Below are 18,267 nucleotides of genomic sequence, written 5' to 3' on the forward strand. Positions count from 1 at the left end.
AATAATGCAATAAAGGACAAATAAATCTATTCGCCGGCCAAAGCAAACCACCACAGATGGAAAAACCATTTGTACCTTCAATGTAACTTTAAATCTTAGTTATGTCAAAGCAAAAATATTCCAGGACATGGATGTTTTCCCTTCAAAAGTATACTTTCTGTATACCACTCAATGTTTGTTTTCCTCCAATAGCTTTCATTCCATTATGCAAGTCTCTATGTCTTGTTTTGTATTATGAGCAACTCCTCCACAAATCTTTTAGGGTTTAGACCTCTACTGACTTTAGATCTGAAGAGGAGATCCTGTGAAATACAGATTCGTAAGCAATTCTTAAATGGAAAATAGTCTCAATTCCAGGGGGGGTATTTGAAAATGTATGGAAGTGTTTTTGTTTTGTTTTCTAATTGTCATCGGGGGAATTCTACTGGCATTTAGAACCCAAAGGACGCTAAATTAATTGTATTATATAGGGTAGTTTTGATAACTGGTTATCCCACCCAAATGCCAATACCTATTCTATAGTGAAACAAACCAAATTGGCCCCACATCTTGTGTGTATACAGAATAGCAAACTCTTCCTAACAATTTATCCTATACCATACATAATGCTGGTTCAGTTAGCTCTGTTCAGCTGTGCCACTTCAACCCCATGTCTTTCTCCTTCTCTATTCAAGGTAGTTACTGTTGCTGCCTGAGGCAAGGGTGCAGACAGCCTTACTCAATTCTCTATGATATGCTGAAAAAAAATTAACTAATGTTGCCAGGCGCAGTGGCTCACGCCTGTAATCCCAGCACTTTGGGAGGCTGAGGCGGGTGGATCACAAGGTCAAGAGATCGAGACCATCCTGGTCAACATGGTGAAACCCCGTCTCTACTAAAAATACAAAAAATTAGCTGGGCATTGTGGCACATGCCTGTAATCCCAGCTACTCAGGAGGCTGAGGTAGGAGAATTGCCTGAACCCAGGAGGCGGAGGTTGCGGTGAGCCGAGATCGCGCCATTGCACTCCAGCCTGGGTAACAAGAGCGAAACTCCATCTCCAAAAAAAAAATTAACTAATGTTTAGGAAAGAAAGGGTAACAAAGAAAAAAGTGCCAGCTACCTGAATTTTCTGAATTAAAAATCACAGCTCTGGATTTATGCTGCATCTTAGGAACTCACCTCCAAGAACTATTGTCGGATGATAATTATTTTTCTTGCTAATAAGTAAATAATAAATATAATACACATATATACTACTTTTTTTTGGGACAGGGTCTCACTCTGTCATCCAGGCTAGAGAACATTGGTACAATCAAAGCTCACTGCAACCTTAACCACCTGGGCTCAGGTGATTCCTCAGCCTCCCAGAGTAGCTGGGACTACAGGCATGCATCACCACATCCAACTAATTTTTATATTTTTATTTTTATTTTTATTTTGTAGAGATGAAGGTTTGCCATGTTGCTCAGGCTGATCTCTAACTCCTAGGCTCAAGTGATCCACCTACCTCAGCCTCCAAAAGTGCTGAGACTGCAGGCATCAAATACCGCATCCAGCCTATAGTTCTATTTGTAAAATGATCTGAACTAGCCATAAATTCATGAGTATCATCATACAGCTAAACGACTGATCTGCTGACACTTTACTGAGTCATACTGCTCATGAAAATGCGGGAAATCAATCTTTTCTCATAAAGATTTCTAAATGGTTTCCCCAAATGTTGGAATTAAATAAAGACAAAATGTACCAATAAGTTTAAAGCTCAAAAAAAAAAGGTTTCTTAGAAAACAGAATTTCCCAAGTCTGGCTATAAATGCTTAAATACAATATCCTAATTTTAGAACCACTACTATCGAACACAAGTAGCAGAAACACAACCTTAAAGTTTCTGCTGTTTTCATTAAGAACTTAAAACTTTTAATCAATAGTCTTTAAAATTTAGAGGTACTAATCTTAATAAGAAAGGCCCAAGATGTTTAGGAATTTTTTTTTTTTTGAGATGGAGTCTCACTCTGTCACCCAGGCTGGAGTGCAGTGGTGTGATCTTGGCTCATTGCAACCTCCACCTACTAGGTTCAAGCAATTTCCTGTCTCAGCCCAGCCTCCAGAGTAGCTGGAATTACAGGCATGCAGCACTAAGCCCGGCTAATTTTTGTATTTTAGTAGGAACAGGGTTTCACCATGCTGGCAGGTTGGTCTTGAACTCCTGACCTCAAGTGATCCACCCACCTCGGCCTCCCTTACAGGCATGGGCCACTGTACCCGGCCTATTTAGCAATATGGTTCTTGTTTCAAAATTCACTCATCATTCCAGCAATATACAATATAGACAATCTGCCAAAGTAACTGTGGCCAGTGGTAATGTTAATTCCTTCTACTAACAGTCTACTCTACCTTAAGCTATCTGAAATGACTTACGAAATAAACCAAGGTTTGAAAAACACAAACATGTGAACAAAAAACTTAACAGGTGCCTTACATAAAGGAGTTCAGAAAACATTTTCACCCTAATTCCTTTGTAGTTCTTTCTCAAATAAATAGCTTCTTCTCACTCTGTTTCTTGAGCAAGACTCCCTAAGGTCTCTCTCTTTCAGAAGTATTTGCCTTGACCCTGGATTAAAATTTAAGCCATGCCTCTATGGCCCTTGACTAAATTTTTAAATAAAATGATAAACACTCTTTTACATAAGAAACTACTATTTTTATTATCAATAGTATTTTTAATACTAATCATACATCCTAGTTACTATGTGCAAAATACTCTGCTAATTATTTTATTTTCATTATCTCATTTACTTTTCATAGTAGTCTTGACATGGTATTATTGTCTCCAATGTACAGGTCAGAAAACTAGGCAAAAATTTATCCAAGAACATTTGGTTAATATAAAAGAATCAAACCTAGGTCTAGCTGATGGTGAAGTTCAAGCTCTTAAAGTATTAATACTTTACAATATTATCTCTCAATACAAAAAAATTACCCCTGGGTTTTATTTCATTACGAAACCCAAAGAAAAGCCATCCACCTCATATAACCATCCTCCTGCAAAGTACCTTTAGTAACTCAGATTTGCTTTGCCTCTACATCCTTCAGATTGGAAGGACTACAGTTTAAGAAACAGTCATGCACTAAATCACTCAAGACAATGAGCGACAATGAAGCCTTCAATTGGACAATATCCATTTACTCAGTAATAAGAATTCTAAATATGGTAACACAGGTAAATACTGGTAACATTTACTTTATCCAACCATACTATGTTTCATATCAATCACATTAAAGACAGCTACCACTTAATGATGGCTTATTTTGTGTCAGATGCTTATACTATGTATAATGCACAGGTTATTTATCTCAATTTTAGGTATGAGAAAACTGAGATGCAGAAAAAGACTTGCTTAAAAAAGCTGGTTACATAATAAAGCTTGTAATATGAACAGACCCTAAACCAAAGCTCTTTCGGCAGGAGAAAACATTTCAGAATATCCCATAAAGAGCTACTGGGCGTTGAGGGGAAAACCCTGCAAGTCTCTCTGTCTTGCCACCTCTAACAGATTCCTGCTAAATGACAGTGTTCACAAACATACTTTTAAAATTTTAATTCATACAATTATTTCATTTAAAAAAAAAATCAATAGGATAAAGTTATTTAAATTAATTAAAGTATCTATTTTCTATGCATCCTAAGAATAAAAACAATCCTATCCAGCAAATGGATGTACATTATTTTTAATCAATTTATTATTAGATCTAAGTTAGTAACTGAGTTTAAGTGGTTTTAGAAATACTAATGCTATTTTATACACATCAATACAGGTTATCTCAAAATGTTAACAGAAAACCCATAGAATGCTGCCTGCTTCCTTCAGTTAAATTTAACTTACTACAGATATCCACAAAGTCTATAAATGCTTAATATCTAAATTCTTCAAAATTGTGTAATTTAAAAACAATTTTTGTTTGGCAAAAAAAGAAAGCTGTAGCATTTTTTAAATGTGCCATAAACAGGCAAATAGATTTGTTAATAACAAAACGCAGTGAGATTAATGAAGGGCAAAGAGAGCTGAATTATATCAGATAGAAGCTACTCTTGAAGTGAGTAATTTGAGTGGTTCTATGGGATGGCAGCATTCTAAGAGTCAGCAGCTACAAAGCCCCCACCTATTAGTTAAAGGTGATAGTGAAGGGGCAAGGGTACAGTACCTGATGATGGGGTGGTCGAGGCCCCGCTGCAAACTGAGAAAAGGAGGGAAAACAAACACAAAAGGAAAGGCACAAAGAGTCAGAAACACCACAACAAAAACCAAAATGTCACACAATATGCCAAAAGAAAAAAAAACCCACAGGGGGGAAATAAAAAAAACAATACACAAAACAGTCAAAGCTTTGCTGCAGGACAGTGACAGACAGGTACTAAAATGCAACAGGTTAACACCACTATCAGAATGGTTTGTCATTTATCAGCTGGGAGAGAAACAGGCTAAGCTGTTAGGCATGTAAAGTATTCTGTGATAGGAATTTTTTTTTTAAAGACATCAACCCTAAAATAAGGCAAAACCAAGTTTGAAAAACTTAAGTGGTTATATCAAGACAAACATGAAAATCAAGTACGCTGTATGTAACTGATACAGCTGGAGGAAATGAGAAAGTTTTTATATTACAAGACCTAGCCAGGAGATAATTATAAAGTCCAGCAGGAAGTAAAAAATGTAACAGGACTAACTGCAAATTTTCTTAAGTTAAATGGGATATTTTATCCATGAAATGGAAGTTTCAGTATCTTCCTTTATTTCTTGGAGTTAAAGAAAAAAATTTTTTATGATTATATATGTATACACATACATATATATATATGCACACATACATATATATGTTTAAGTTTAAATGCAGTTAACTAGTATACTTTAATACAAGGCACGTCAAGGCAAACAGCTAGTAAAGAACATCAGTCACTAACAAGATTAATCCAAGTGGTATTCTTATAGGCTTGAGAAGAAAAAAAAAGTAAATCAGCCAAATCTATTAATTACTACAGACAACAACAAAGCTGTGTATATATGTACCTATTATTACCTAAGAATAAAGGATAAAGAAATGTAACTCCCCAGCTAAATCATAAAGTACTTGAAAGTGACAAATATATATTCCAACTCTTCTACTTCTGATCTTAGAATAAAAGAAAAAGTTTTTTCACTTACGCAAATTTTAATTGCTAAACCTCTAAGATCAAGTAATTCACTAGGCCAAATTTGGGTTCCAATACATTTTAACTGAAAAGAACAGAGAAAAATACTGGGGTAGGTAGAGTCATATTCTGGCTACTAATACATTAACTATTGTAATGTTAACTACCCTCTGTAATAATGAAAGAAAATATTTAGAAAGCAGTGTTTAATGCAAACCATATACAGGGTTTTTATCAAATATATTGAAGGAGCTAAAATATATGTCTTCGGCTGTCTCATTTCCTCTATAGAGACTTCTTCCTGTTAGCTTAACACTACAGATAAATACTGATCTTCTTAGCTAAACACTGAAGATCAAGAAACAATCTCTCATGCTCAGCATTTATGTACAATAGTGATTGCAAAACATTTGTAATTACTTCCCCAACTACCATTAGTTCATATTTTAAAATTTTAACAGGCCAGGCGTGGTGGCTCATGCCTGTAATCCCAGCACTTTGGGAGGCCAAGGCAGGTAGATCACAAGGTCAAGAGATCGAGACCTTCCTGGCTAACATGGTGAAAACCCCATCTCTACTAAAAATACAAAAATTAGCTGGGCATGGTGGTGTGCGCCTATAGTGCCAGCTACTTGGGAGGCTGAGGCAGAAGAATTGCTTGAACCTGGGAGGCGGAGCTTGCAGTGATTTGAGGTTGAGCCACTGCACTCCAGCCTGGAGACGGAATGAGACTCCATCTCAAAAAAATAAAAAAAAAATTTTTTTTTCAATATATTGCAGTAGAACACATGGTCACAATGTAGGAGACAACTGAAAACAGCTCTGTCAAGAATTCACCTCACAAGCTAAAATGTCAACTTTTGTTAGAGTAATGAAAAGTGCATTAGTGACTTATAAGCATGGGTTATATTAGGTCAGCCATCATACTTTGCTAATCACTATAATATAGTTTTTCAGAATGATAACTGGCACCTACAGTTCTTGCAGAAAACTTTCTCTTCAAAGAAACTGAGGTCTTATATTTTCAGTTTTCCCATTAGGAGAAAAAAATATCATACTTCTACTATGGACATCAAGTTTAAGAACAGGCAATACCACCCATGTGGTATGAAAGTAGGAGGTGGAAGTGAAATGTTTCTTCATGACACGTTTGAAGAAAGTGGAAGAGAAGGGCCATGTTACAAAATTAACCTGAGTATGGCAGTACCTGTCTTATCACTGTTCCACAGACAAGGTCCCATTTTCAAGGCTCTAAAATAAAAGCTAAAACTTTGTACATTTTGAATGTCCCAGTCAAAAGAGAACTTTCTATGAACAAGAAGAGTATCTTATAAAATTACACATATATGGAAACAAAAGCAAAAAAGAAAATCACAACCTAAGTTAGTAGAAAAGTACCCTAGGAAAGTACCCTAGTCTATTTTGCACTAGTCACCATTGGCTATTGAGTTTTTCATTTGAAGTGACAATAGTCTTAATCCTATGGGTAGCTGTAAGCAACAGAACAAACTGTAGTCGCTGCTGGCTCATATTAAAAATAGAAAATTTTCTTTCTTTTTTCTTTGCTTTTTGTTAAAGAAGGGTCTTTAAGATGGTGAGGACTGTAGTAGATATAAAGGAAAGCAGCCTTCTGTGAACTTGGATCCAATGTTAATGCCACCCACCTACCCACTTACTTACCCCTTGTGTGCACAGTTGGTAACTGAGCATGGCCAACGTAACACTGACATAACTTTGACACTTAACACCAAAAAATATAGAAATAACCAATGGTTACAGTTCCTACAAAAGCCGAACTGTCTCCCTCTCCAAATTAAGTATTTAATAGCTTCACTACTTTAGATAGGCTATTTAAAAAAAAAAAACTACTACTGTTTAAAAGTTCCACTAAAACAAGAAAATGGAACAGAAAGAAAGCTTATCACTGTTTTTATTATTTTTAAAAAAGATTTTCTTTCCATATTATAAATTTAACTAAGATACTAAGCATCAAGTAAAAAGACAGGCACAAAGATAACCTGAAGGAGGGAGGGAGAAAGGCCATTTGAAGCCAGTTGGATTGCAAAGGCAGCTGTCCAGGGAAGAACAGAAAAGCCTAAATTGTGCAATTGCCAATGGCCTATTAATGCAGAAATAGAATGGAGTAAGCTTTAGCTACTCTACAAAGCCACAGGGAAAGGTCCTTCCTTAATGTAACAGCTTACCTCTCCTCACCAGTTGGGACAGCTGTGAGATGGATGAGACTAGACTATGACAACTTGAGATGTAAACAGAAAATGCAACCCTGCCAAATTTCAGACCCCAACTTCACCCTCCCAGCGCAAAAACAAACAAACAAACAAAAAACCCATAATGAAATAAAGAAAATCAAACCCAAAACAAGAAGCAAGAGTAGTCTGGGGCCTGCTAGTCTTGCACTTGTTTTAGGGTATGTAATGGAATGTTATGTGTGTGGTTTTTAGTAATGGGGTGGGTAATGGTTACTAGCAGAGCAGATGGCAAAAACTGTATAGAGAATAGTATCAGAAGAGTTTATGACCACAGAAAAATGGCTGACAACTACAATTTCCTCCTTAATATTCAATTATAAAAATTGAAAGGGAGTAAAAAGAAGCCTTGAAATTTATCTTTTAAATTGAAATTTATCTGAAAGGGATATCTCACTTTAAGTTTAAAATAAAGAAAAATCTAAACCCCCAAATTATTCCTGACTAATTCCCAATAGAGAACACCCACCCAATTTGTTATTCTTTTCCCTGCCATGGCTGGCAGAAACTGCCATGCTAGGTTAGACTTTCACAGAGGAAGCAATCAATGCATTTCTGTTCATCAGCCAATAAATGGATGTGGTCAAAAATATTAAGTGCCAGAGGCACCACTGCCTGCAAGAAGTACAGTTTGTTATATTGCTTACAATGCAGTATTTTATCCAGCCTCTTCCAGCCAAGGACCTGTAAACGGGAGTCTGTTCCAAAACCTTCCTCCTCTTCCAGTTGTCTGTGCAATGTATTGGCACTGTTCTGCTGGGCTGTCAAAAAAACTGGTTTAGAGATGCAGCTCTTCAGTCAGGTTCTGCGCCAGCTCTAACCATGTAAATTTAATTCATTTTCTGATAATCAGAAAAGAGGGGGTAGGGAATAGAGAAAGAGGGCCAAAGAATTCTTTGCAATAGAAGCTTATCATAATACTCCATGTTTAATTATTAGAACTAAATTGATCTGGTGAGATCTCAGGCCCAACTAGTCAAGTGTACACATCCCCGAACCACTCTCATAACAAAACTTGTATCAAACATCTTATTGACCATTTCAGCAAAAAAACAAGACAAGCCAACAGGCAACTAGGACCAAAGTCCCACCTCTTTAGAACGGTTCCTCCACCTGCTGGGGAGAACCAGAATCTAAGAACAGGTATTGGAGAACAGGGCAACAGGGAAAAGTAAAATAGGAAACAGATAAGAAAGAGATTACATTTTGGTACACGCTATGCTCTCCTAGTTCTCTGAGTAAGTCTTTGGTATATTTAAACAATTGTAAATTCATGCATAAAATGAAATGAATAGAAGCTAATGCAATGAGGTATTCCTGCCCTCCAGGCAAAAAAGCAGGGGCACGGAACAAAAAGAAATCCTTGTATTCTGAAGAATACACTGAGCTGAGGTACAAAGAGGGATGTGAGATACACAGTGTGAGATGTTATAGAAGCACTTTCGAGCCAAAGCTAATCATGCAGGGCAGGAAACGATGTTCTAAGGAATGCATAGCTGAAGCCACTGGATATTTTTGTGAAACAAAGGATGAACCTTGTGTAAATTCTCAGTCTTGGCAGTACTTATTGCAATTCATGTAAAGGATGAACAAAGAGGATGATAGCATTTATATTTGTATCACAATTTATTTACCATTTGAAGAAATGAATACACTCACTGGTATATGTCATGCATATATCCATACTGTCAAATGGTTAGAACAGATCTAATAACACTGATTCAAAAGTCCTGCTTCCCCAAACCACTGAAATTTGAGAATTTAATTAGTGAAATTCAATTTACTCCTAAAATCGTTGTACTTTACTCTTACCTGAATTTTGAACAGTACAACTAACAAAAATTAAGAGCTGAAATGAAGAAAACTTGAATGCAACCAAACTTAAACAAAAATCATGCTACAGAAAAGAATTAAAAAGGGGTGGGGAGTTAAAAGCTCCACTTATTCTTTTCTCAATGAATTTAATTATTACTATAGGTAAGGTCTGAAAATGCAAAGCTAACAAATAATAGTAGCAGTAGTAATAATAAATCATCTTTGGAACAAACTTCCAAGATCCAGTAAAAATATTTGCCAACGAAATCCAAGTCACTACATACACAAACATAGGTAGAGAATATAATTTAGTACAAGCTTCTGCTTACTTACCGGAGAACGGGTTTGAGGTTGTGAATTCATTGTCTGAGGGGCTTGAGGGTATACCAGCGTGGTTGGACCTGCATTCTGTCCAGAGGGATAAGGGGTCTGTCAAAGAATGGCAAGAACAATATAATATTTTGAAAAAGCATTGCATGGCAATTCAAGATGCTTTAAAAAAAAGTTTACAGAAGTGGTTACTAATGTGGTTTACAGTTCTACTTTTTAAAAATTTAACTTTATCACAATATCCAGTAACTAAAAATCAGTGCAGTTCCTTTTTTTTTTTTTAATAATGAACTGGGGTCTCACTCTGTCACCCAGGCTGGAGTGCTGTGGCATAATCATGGCTTGCCGCAGCCTCAAACTCATGGGTTTAAGTGGATCCTCTCATCTCAGCCTCTGGAGTAGCTGGGACTACAGGCACACAGCATGGTGCTGGACTAATTTTTTTCTTTTTTTATCCCCCCTAGAGACAGGGTCTCACTTGGTTGCCCAGGCTGGGCTCAAACTCCAGGCCTCAAGCAATCCTCCTGCCTTGGCTTCCCAAAGCACCTAAACAACTTTTTTTATCTTACTTTTTAAAGAGATAGAGTCTCGGTATTTGCCCCGGCTAGTCTTGAACTCCTGGGGTCTCAAGAGATCCACTCGCCTCATCCTCTTGAGTAGCTGGGACTACAGGAAAGCCCTTTCTTACCAGCTAGTGCAGCACTTTTTAAGTTACCATAACTCTCCAGATAAAAGGACATCAGCAACCCAAAATCTAAGTGCAATCGTTTTTCTTTTTTTTGTGCATTAAGGCATTTTATATACAAGTAAGTTTTACACTGCTAGAAAAAGAATCCCAGAATTTTCCCTTCTGTGTGTTTTACCTTACTTCTTCATGCTGCATGATGCCAGCTAAGGTTGTCAGTACAATGAAACAAAACTGACAGGGTGAGAGCAGATTATTCTGCAACTTTTTCTAGATCTTTGAGTTGTACATCCTATCTGAGGCTGATCACTCCACACTTGTTTAACCTGCCTGGGAGGTTCACAACAATTTTTCCCTGCTCTCTAATCATCAATGATTCCAAATTTGTCAATGTATGTATGCCTCATCATCATGGTTAGAAATAGGAAATCAAATGGTTACCTTTCTATTCAGCATTGCTAATGCTCCTGAAAGCATCAACCAGAACATTCATATACACAATTATGGCAGCACAAAAAAATGAAGGAAAGACTAGATGTAATTATTTGAAATTATCAGTGCAAAGAGAACCTACTGTGAATTCATCTAGTTCTGAAATAGTCCAAACCATAAACAAAATCAAACATGGATGAGAGAACTTGCTATTGCTATGGTGTGCTTTCCTTGTGGAAGACATCTCAGAGCCACAGTTAGTGGTCCACACAGTTAACTGTTACGTACTGCTGTAATCTTCTGAAGGCTTACATACCTTAATCCTTTTACACGATCCCATAAAAATCAACAACCAGTAAGAACTTTATACAAAACCTTAGAATAAGTGAAAATGTAATACACATAGTTAATTTACCATATATTTTCTGAAAATAAAAACATAATCTTTTCATCGTAAATCCACGCCAAATGTTACAGACTAATATACTGTGTGCTACTGAATTAAAAAAAAAATGGTTGTAACATATTTGAAATGAAATGTCACCAATGAAACAATGAACACGTAACCACAAGACTTGGACTAAAATCCTAACAATTGCTACTGAATAATGGTGTTAGTTTGGGCAACTCATTTATTTTTCCCACGAATGCAAAAAGGAACACACCTACCTTACAAGGCAGTTTGTGAAGATTAAATGAGATAAAGTAAAATAGTCCACAATCACCTTTATTTACCCGAAATCAAGGACTGAAAAATTTAAGTATCTTACCTAAGATAACAAAGTAAATAATATATCTAGAAAGTATTATAATTTTGCTTTTTTTTTTTTATATTTCAACTTTATTTTTTTGAGATGGAGTTTCACTCTTGTGTTGCCCAGGCTGGAGTACAATGGTGGGATCTCAGCTTACGGCAACCTCCGCCCTCCTGGGTTCAGCCTCCCTAGCAGCCTTACCATGGCTGGCTAATTTTGTATTTTTAGTAGAGGCAGAGTTTCTCCATGTTGGTCAAGATGGTCTCAAACTACCAACCTCAGATGATCCGCACACCTCGGCCTCCTAAAGTGCTGGTATTACAGACGTGAGCCACCCCGCCCCGCCACTTTAAAAAAGAAGTTTATACAATTTTTGGCATCTGTTGACCACTTAATGTTTGGCTGGGATCACCAATTTTAAAGAAAATACTTGACAGGATTCATCATACCTTTCAAATAAAAAAAAGAAAATTTTCTTTTTTAAAAAATTATGTACTATGTCACTGAGTCATATGAAACAAAATTAATGGCTTCATATTAGACATAGAGGCGATCTGGTAATCTTTAAACATAGTAATCTATACAGCCATCTCTGTAGTGGACACAAAAGTTTAACATCAGATTGATTTCCTTTCCTACACTAGTTCTTTTTTTTTTTTCAGAGTATCGCTGTTGTTACCCACACTGGAGTGCAATGGCATGATCTCGGTTCACTGCAACCTCCACCTTCTGGGTTCAAGCAATTCTGCTGCCTCAGCCTCCCAAGTAACTGGGACGCACACCACCATGCCCAGCTAATTTTTGTATTTTTTAGTAGAGACGGGGTTTCACCTTGTTGACCAGGATGGTCTCGATCTCTTGACCTCGTGATCCACCCGCCTCAGCCTCCCAAAGTGCTGGGATTATAGGCGTGAGCCACCGCGCCCAGCCTTCCTACATTAGTTCTATTAAATCTAGCCACCAACCTAAAAACATGGCAGTAAAGAATCTCATGTCTATCAAATAATTAATAAATGAATCAAACAAGACCTAAAAATTATTCAACTTTTCTTATCAAGGATTATTTTCAGCACTGTTTCAGACACAACATTTACGGGTATGTATCACATTCAAACTATGAAAGGCTGGAAGTTTGACTATTTTAACTTAGGAAAACATGGGGAATTAATTTCTTATCAATTCTGGCTTCACTCAGAAAAAGCATTTCTTCAACTTCTATTCTAGAATTTGAATACAGTTTTAAAAGACTGTATCAATTTCATTCTTCATTAAGTTAAAGAAAAATCATCAAGTGTTCAGAAAGTCATTTCTCAGTTATGAGGCTCTTTGATCTTAGGATCTATTTTGACACTATTCACATTTAATTTGGTGGTATTTTGAAGCAGGAGTTTCTAGCTGTCAAGATATTAAATGCAACATTGAAATATATCACTTACAAAAACATAAAGAAATGTTACCTCTTTCTATACTTCAAAGAATCAGGGAAACACTTTGTTCTCTCATAGCTATTGTACTATAGAAAAAGAAAGGGAATCCATTGTATTTCATTGAACATGCTAAAAATATACATAACAGCCATATTTGACCTCACTCAAAATTTTAACAATACTTTCAACACTCAAGCCAAATAAAGCAACATACAGCCAATTGAAACTGCAATATGTGAATGAGCATTCAAAGACAAAGTTCTTTTGTTCAGAAACAACACCCTTTCTGATCACACATATTACTGGAGCTCTGTCAAAATGTTTCCAATGTGCCTTTTTCCAGACTATATCATTGCCCTCAAAATGATTACTAATAAAACAAAGACTATATTTTCTTATAGCTTAGATTTTCTAGCCTAAACAGACTAAAAAAATAATATTCAAGTACTTTTTATATTTACATTATATATATATATATATATGTCAAGAGCTAATTCAGACTCTGTACATAAGTAGTTTCACCAAATGCAAAGTACAATCTCTAATGCAGCCACACATGCAAGTAATTGTTCTGTCACAATGTATGACATTATAACATTAGCAATATGGAATGCTTAACAGTGGCACATGATAAAGAAATTCTGCCAACAGATCACTCAGCAATCTTTCAGAGCGTTTTTCCATTCTTTGTGGATACCTTTAGAAACTTCTTGGGAATAGTATGACTTGTTACCTATCATTGCTGTAAGCAGTGCAACTGTAAAAGATGTCTCTACTCTTTTGATCTCTTCTCTGTATTTAATGACTTAAATTGATCAATTAACTTATTCTAGAATAATTTCCTTAATTTGCTACCAAGCTTTGTTGAAAAATAATGCAAAAGTTTCAATGGGAACATACTTTGACCATATTTCACATCAAATGCATAGAGAACTAGGAATAGATCTGAAGGATCATTTTAATAATAATTAGAGGATATGTTTGTACTTTCTCTTTCAAATACTTTCCAAGTCATCACAATACTTCTCCAAGGACATACGGGTGACATACAGAATTTACACTGCAATCCAGTGTATTGTCCAAATTGATGAGTTACAGACATCCATTCTCATATTCATCATTAATTTTATGCTTCAATAAACCTTTTTGAAAGCTTGTTACTTGTCAGGGATATAACACAATAGTGACAGCAAAAGCCAGCAAACAATGTAAATTAACAATGTTACTGAAGAAAAGCCAATTAGAACAGTCCTTATGGTGTATATACCACCTTTAAATCCCTAATGATAATGTTAAAAACAGTGATTTGGACAGTCAACCACAGGTAGAAATGGTGAATTCCATTATAAGACAGAACAAACTAACACAGAATATTAGGTATAACAAGACTCCAGATGTGATGGTTTTCAAACGATGGATATGTGATTAAATTAATCTATATTTCCTATTTTCACAATATAATACAATGGACTTAAGCTATCAAAAATAATTATAACAGAAAACATTTACATAGCTTTTACTAGGTTTCAGGCACTATACTAAGTATTTTACATAAAAGTCAGCGATATATTGCCATTACTCGTTTTAAGATTCTGCCATCAACTAAACTAAATTCTGCCATAAAGATTTAAACTCAGGCTGGGTGCAGTGGCTCATACCTGCAATCCCAGCACTTTAGGAGACTGATGTGGGTGGATCACAAGTTCAAGAGTTTGAGATCAGCCTGACCAACAGAGTGAAATCCTGTTGCTACTAAAAATATAAAAAATTGGCCGGACACGGTGGCGCTCGCCTATAATCCCAGCTGCTCTGGAGACTAAGGCAGGAGAATTGCTTGAACTCAGGAGGCAGAGGTTGCAGTGAGCTGAGATTTCGCAACTGCACTCCAGCCTGGGTGACAGAGCAAGACTCTGTCTCAAAAAAAAAAAGATTAAACTCAATAGTGTACATGCTATATGTGAACAAACATAAATCTGACTAAAACACTAAGCTGCCAACTTTTCAAAGAGCTATAAGGGGCCAGGCACGGTGGCTCGAACCTATAATCCCAGCGCCTTGGGAGGCCAAGACAGGCAGATCACCTGAGGTAAGGAGATTGAGACCAGCCTGGCCAACATGATGAAACCATGTCTCTCCTAAAAATACAAAAATTAGCTGGGTGTGCTGGTGGCCACATATAATCCCAGCTACTCAAGAGGCTTAGGCAGGAGAATCACTTGAACCCAGGAGGTAGAAGTTGCAACGGGCCAAGATCACACCCACTGCACTCCAAACTGAATGACAAAAGCAAAACTCTGTCTCAAAAATAAATAAATAAATGAGGTAATACTGACCACATTTAAAATATGCTTATCCCTTTGATTCTATAATTCCATTTCAGGAAACTCACTCTGTAAATATATTCACAATGGGCCCCTCCTTAAAAAAAATGCCAAAAAAACTAGAAATATTCTAAATGTCTACATATACAGAAAAATGGTGAGATTATGAACTTAGTCACTGAGGGAATACAGTATAATCTTTAGAATGAATCAAGTCTATACACATCATGGAAAGATATCCATAATAACATTTAGTGACAAAAGCAAATTGCAGAATTTTTAAGTATAAAAAGACTCCCTGTGTCTTAACTTAAAAAATTATATATGAGCCAAGTGCAGTGGCTCACGCCTGTAATCCCAGCACTTTGGCAGGCCGAGGTGGGTGGATCACGAAGTCAAGAGATCAAGACTATCCTGGTCAACATGGTGAAACACCGTCTCTACTAAAAATACAAAAAATTAGCTGGGCATGGTGGCACGTGCCCGTAATCCCAGCTACTCAGGAGGCTGAGGCAGGAGAATTGCCTGAACCCAGGAGGTGGAGGTTGCGGTGAGCTGAGATCGTGCCATTGCACTCCAGCCTGGGTAACAAGAGCGAAACTCTGTCTCAAAAAAAACAAACCAAAAGAACCATCCTGGCTAACATGGTGAAACCCCGTCTCTACTAAAACTACAAAAATTAGCTGAGAGTGGTGGTGCACACTTGTAGTACCAGATACTTGGGAGGCTGAGGTAGGAGAATCGCTTGAACCCGGGAGGCAGGGGTTGCAGTGAGCTGACATCTTGCCACTGCACTCCAGCCTGGGTGACAGAGCAAGACTTTGCCTCAATTAAAAAAAAAAAAAAAGCAACAACTATATAAGGCCAGACGCAGTGACTCACCCCTAGAATCCCAGCACTTTGGCCGATGCGGGTGGATCACAAGGTCAATAGTTCAAGACCAGCCTGGCCAAAATGGTGAAACCTTGTCTCTACTAAAAATACAAAAATTAGCCAGGCATGGTGGCAGGTGCCTGTAATCCCAGCTACCCAGAAGGCTGAGGTAGGAGAATCGCTTGAACCTGGGAGGCAGTGGTTGCTGTGAGCCGAGATCATGCCACTGCACTCCAGCCCAGGTGCCAGTGAGAGACTCTGTCTCAAAAAAAAAAAGAAGTTGTTCTGAAAAGAACTACCATTGGTGGAGGCTCTGGCTTAGTACATGTGTCCATGTTTTATTGGTTGTTGCTATTCAGGAGTTGCAGCACTGACAAAATTCAGCTGTTTTCAAGGACGCTGTGATTGTGGTTGTCTGGTCCAGTTCAAAAGTTAAAGACAAGTTCCTAGAGTATTTTGTTTTCATTTCTTTTTAACTTTTATTGTAGGTTCAGGAGTACATGTGCAAGTTTGTTAAACAGGTAAATTGGGTGTCATGGGGGTTGCGTATACAGATTATTTTGTCACTCAAGAAATAAGCATACTACCCAGTAGGCAGTTTTTTTGATTCTCACCTTCCTCCTACCCTCCATCCTCAAGTAGGCCCCAAGGTCTGTTGTTCCTTTCCTTGTGTCTATGTGTACTCGATGTTTAGCTCCTACTTGAAAGTGACAACACGCACTATTTGGTTTTCAGTTAATGTGCTAGTTTGCTTAGAATAATGACCTCCACCACCAGAAAAATATATATATATATTTTTTGATATGGAGTCTCCCTCCGTCACCCTGGCTGGAATGCAATAGCACAATCTTGGCTCACCACAACCTCTGCCCCTTGGGTTCAAGCAATTCTCCTGCCTCTGCCTTCCTACTAGCTGGGATAACAAGGGTGGACTACCAGACCCAGCTAATGTTGGTGTTTAGTAGAGACAGGGTTTTGCCATGCTGACCAGGCGGGTCTCAAACTCCTGACCTTAAGTGATTTGCCTGCCTCTGCCTCCCCACCTGCTGGGAAAACAGGCATGAGCAACCACGCCCAAGCTCTAGACAAAGACTAAATACACTCAATAGGCTAAAGAAACGGGGTGGGTGAAAAGGAGAAACCTAAATGAAATCTGAAAAAAGATATATAAACACAGACTATCAACAATGAGATAGAAATAGAAAAAAAAAAGGAAGAATAATCAAATTCTGAAGCTGAAAAACAACTGAACTGAAAAACTTACTAGACGAATACAAAAGCAGGCTCGAATAAACAAAAGAAAGAATTAGTGAATCTGAAGAAAAATTATCTGAAATTAGCCAGTCTGAGAAGCAAAAATTTAAAAAAAAGTTATCAGAACCTAAGAGACTTGTGGGATACCATTGAGCAAATCAATATTCATGTTACATAAGAGAGAGGAAAAGGAACAGAAAGATTATTTCAAAATCAATGATGGAAAATTTCCCAAATTTGAAGACATGGATATATAAAAGCAAGATACTCGGCAAGGCACAATGCTCATGCCTGTAATTCCAGCAGTTTGGGAGGCAGGCAGATCACAAGGGCAGGAGTTGGAGTTCAGCCCACCCAACATTGTGAAACACCCCACCTCTACTAAAAATACAAAAACTATCCAGGTGTGATGGTGTGCACCTGTAATCCCAGCTACTTGGGAGGCTGAGGTAGGAGAATCACATGAACCCAGGAGGTGGAGGTCGCAGTGAGCAGAGATTGAGCCACCGCACTCCAGCCTGGACGAAAGTTCAAGGCTCGGTCTTAAAAAAAAAAAACACACACATAGACAAGATACTCAAAGAACCCCATGTAGGAAAAAAACAAAGACACCCACATGAAAACAGATATCCAAAATGTCAAAAGTGAAAGACAGGCTAGGTACAGTGGCTCATACTTGTAACTGCATCACTTTGGAGGGGTAAGGACAGGAGTTCAAGACCAGCTTGGGGAACACAGCAAGACCCTGTCTATGTAAAAAAATTTTTAAGGTAAAAAAAAAAAATGAAAAAGAATACTGAAAGCAGCAAGATAAAAGTGACTCATGACAAGCAGGGGATCCTCAATAAGATTATCAGCTGAAACTTGCAAACCAGAAGCTAGTAAAATGACATATTCAACATGCTGAAAGGAAAGAAGGAAAAAAAAAAAAAACCCCATCA

At 37.3% G+C, this 18,267-nt stretch overlaps 1 protein-coding gene across 50 annotated transcripts in view; it reads right to left on the reverse strand.

The window, feature by feature from the left end:
• Window positions 1-18,267, reverse strand: part of EIF4G3 (eukaryotic translation initiation factor 4 gamma 3) — a 390,720-nt gene that overhangs the window by 190,876 nt on the left and 181,577 nt on the right. For 14 of the 50 annotated variants that reach the window (XM_078330636.1, XM_078330635.1, XM_078330634.1 and 11 more), the window contains 3 exons: window positions 9,583-9,678; window positions 8,082-8,195; window positions 4,186-4,218 (listed from right to left, as the gene is read on the reverse strand). In XM_078330636.1, coding sequence (XP_078186762.1) covers window positions 4,186-4,218; window positions 8,082-8,195; window positions 9,583-9,612 — 177 coding nt within the window. In that variant the 5' untranslated portion in view covers window positions 9,613-9,678. Of the gene's footprint in view, window positions 1-4,185; window positions 4,219-8,081; window positions 8,196-9,582; window positions 9,679-10,705; window positions 10,732-18,267 lie in introns of all 50 variants that reach the window. The other 36 variants (XM_078330667.1, XM_078330662.1, XM_078330653.1 and 33 more) reach the window with 10 other exon arrangements.

The sequence above is a fragment of the Callithrix jacchus genome, chromosome 7 (assembly GCF_049354715.1).
Source record: "Callithrix jacchus isolate 240 chromosome 7, calJac240_pri, whole genome shotgun sequence".
NCBI lineage: Eukaryota > Metazoa > Chordata > Mammalia > Primates > Cebidae > Callithrix > Callithrix jacchus.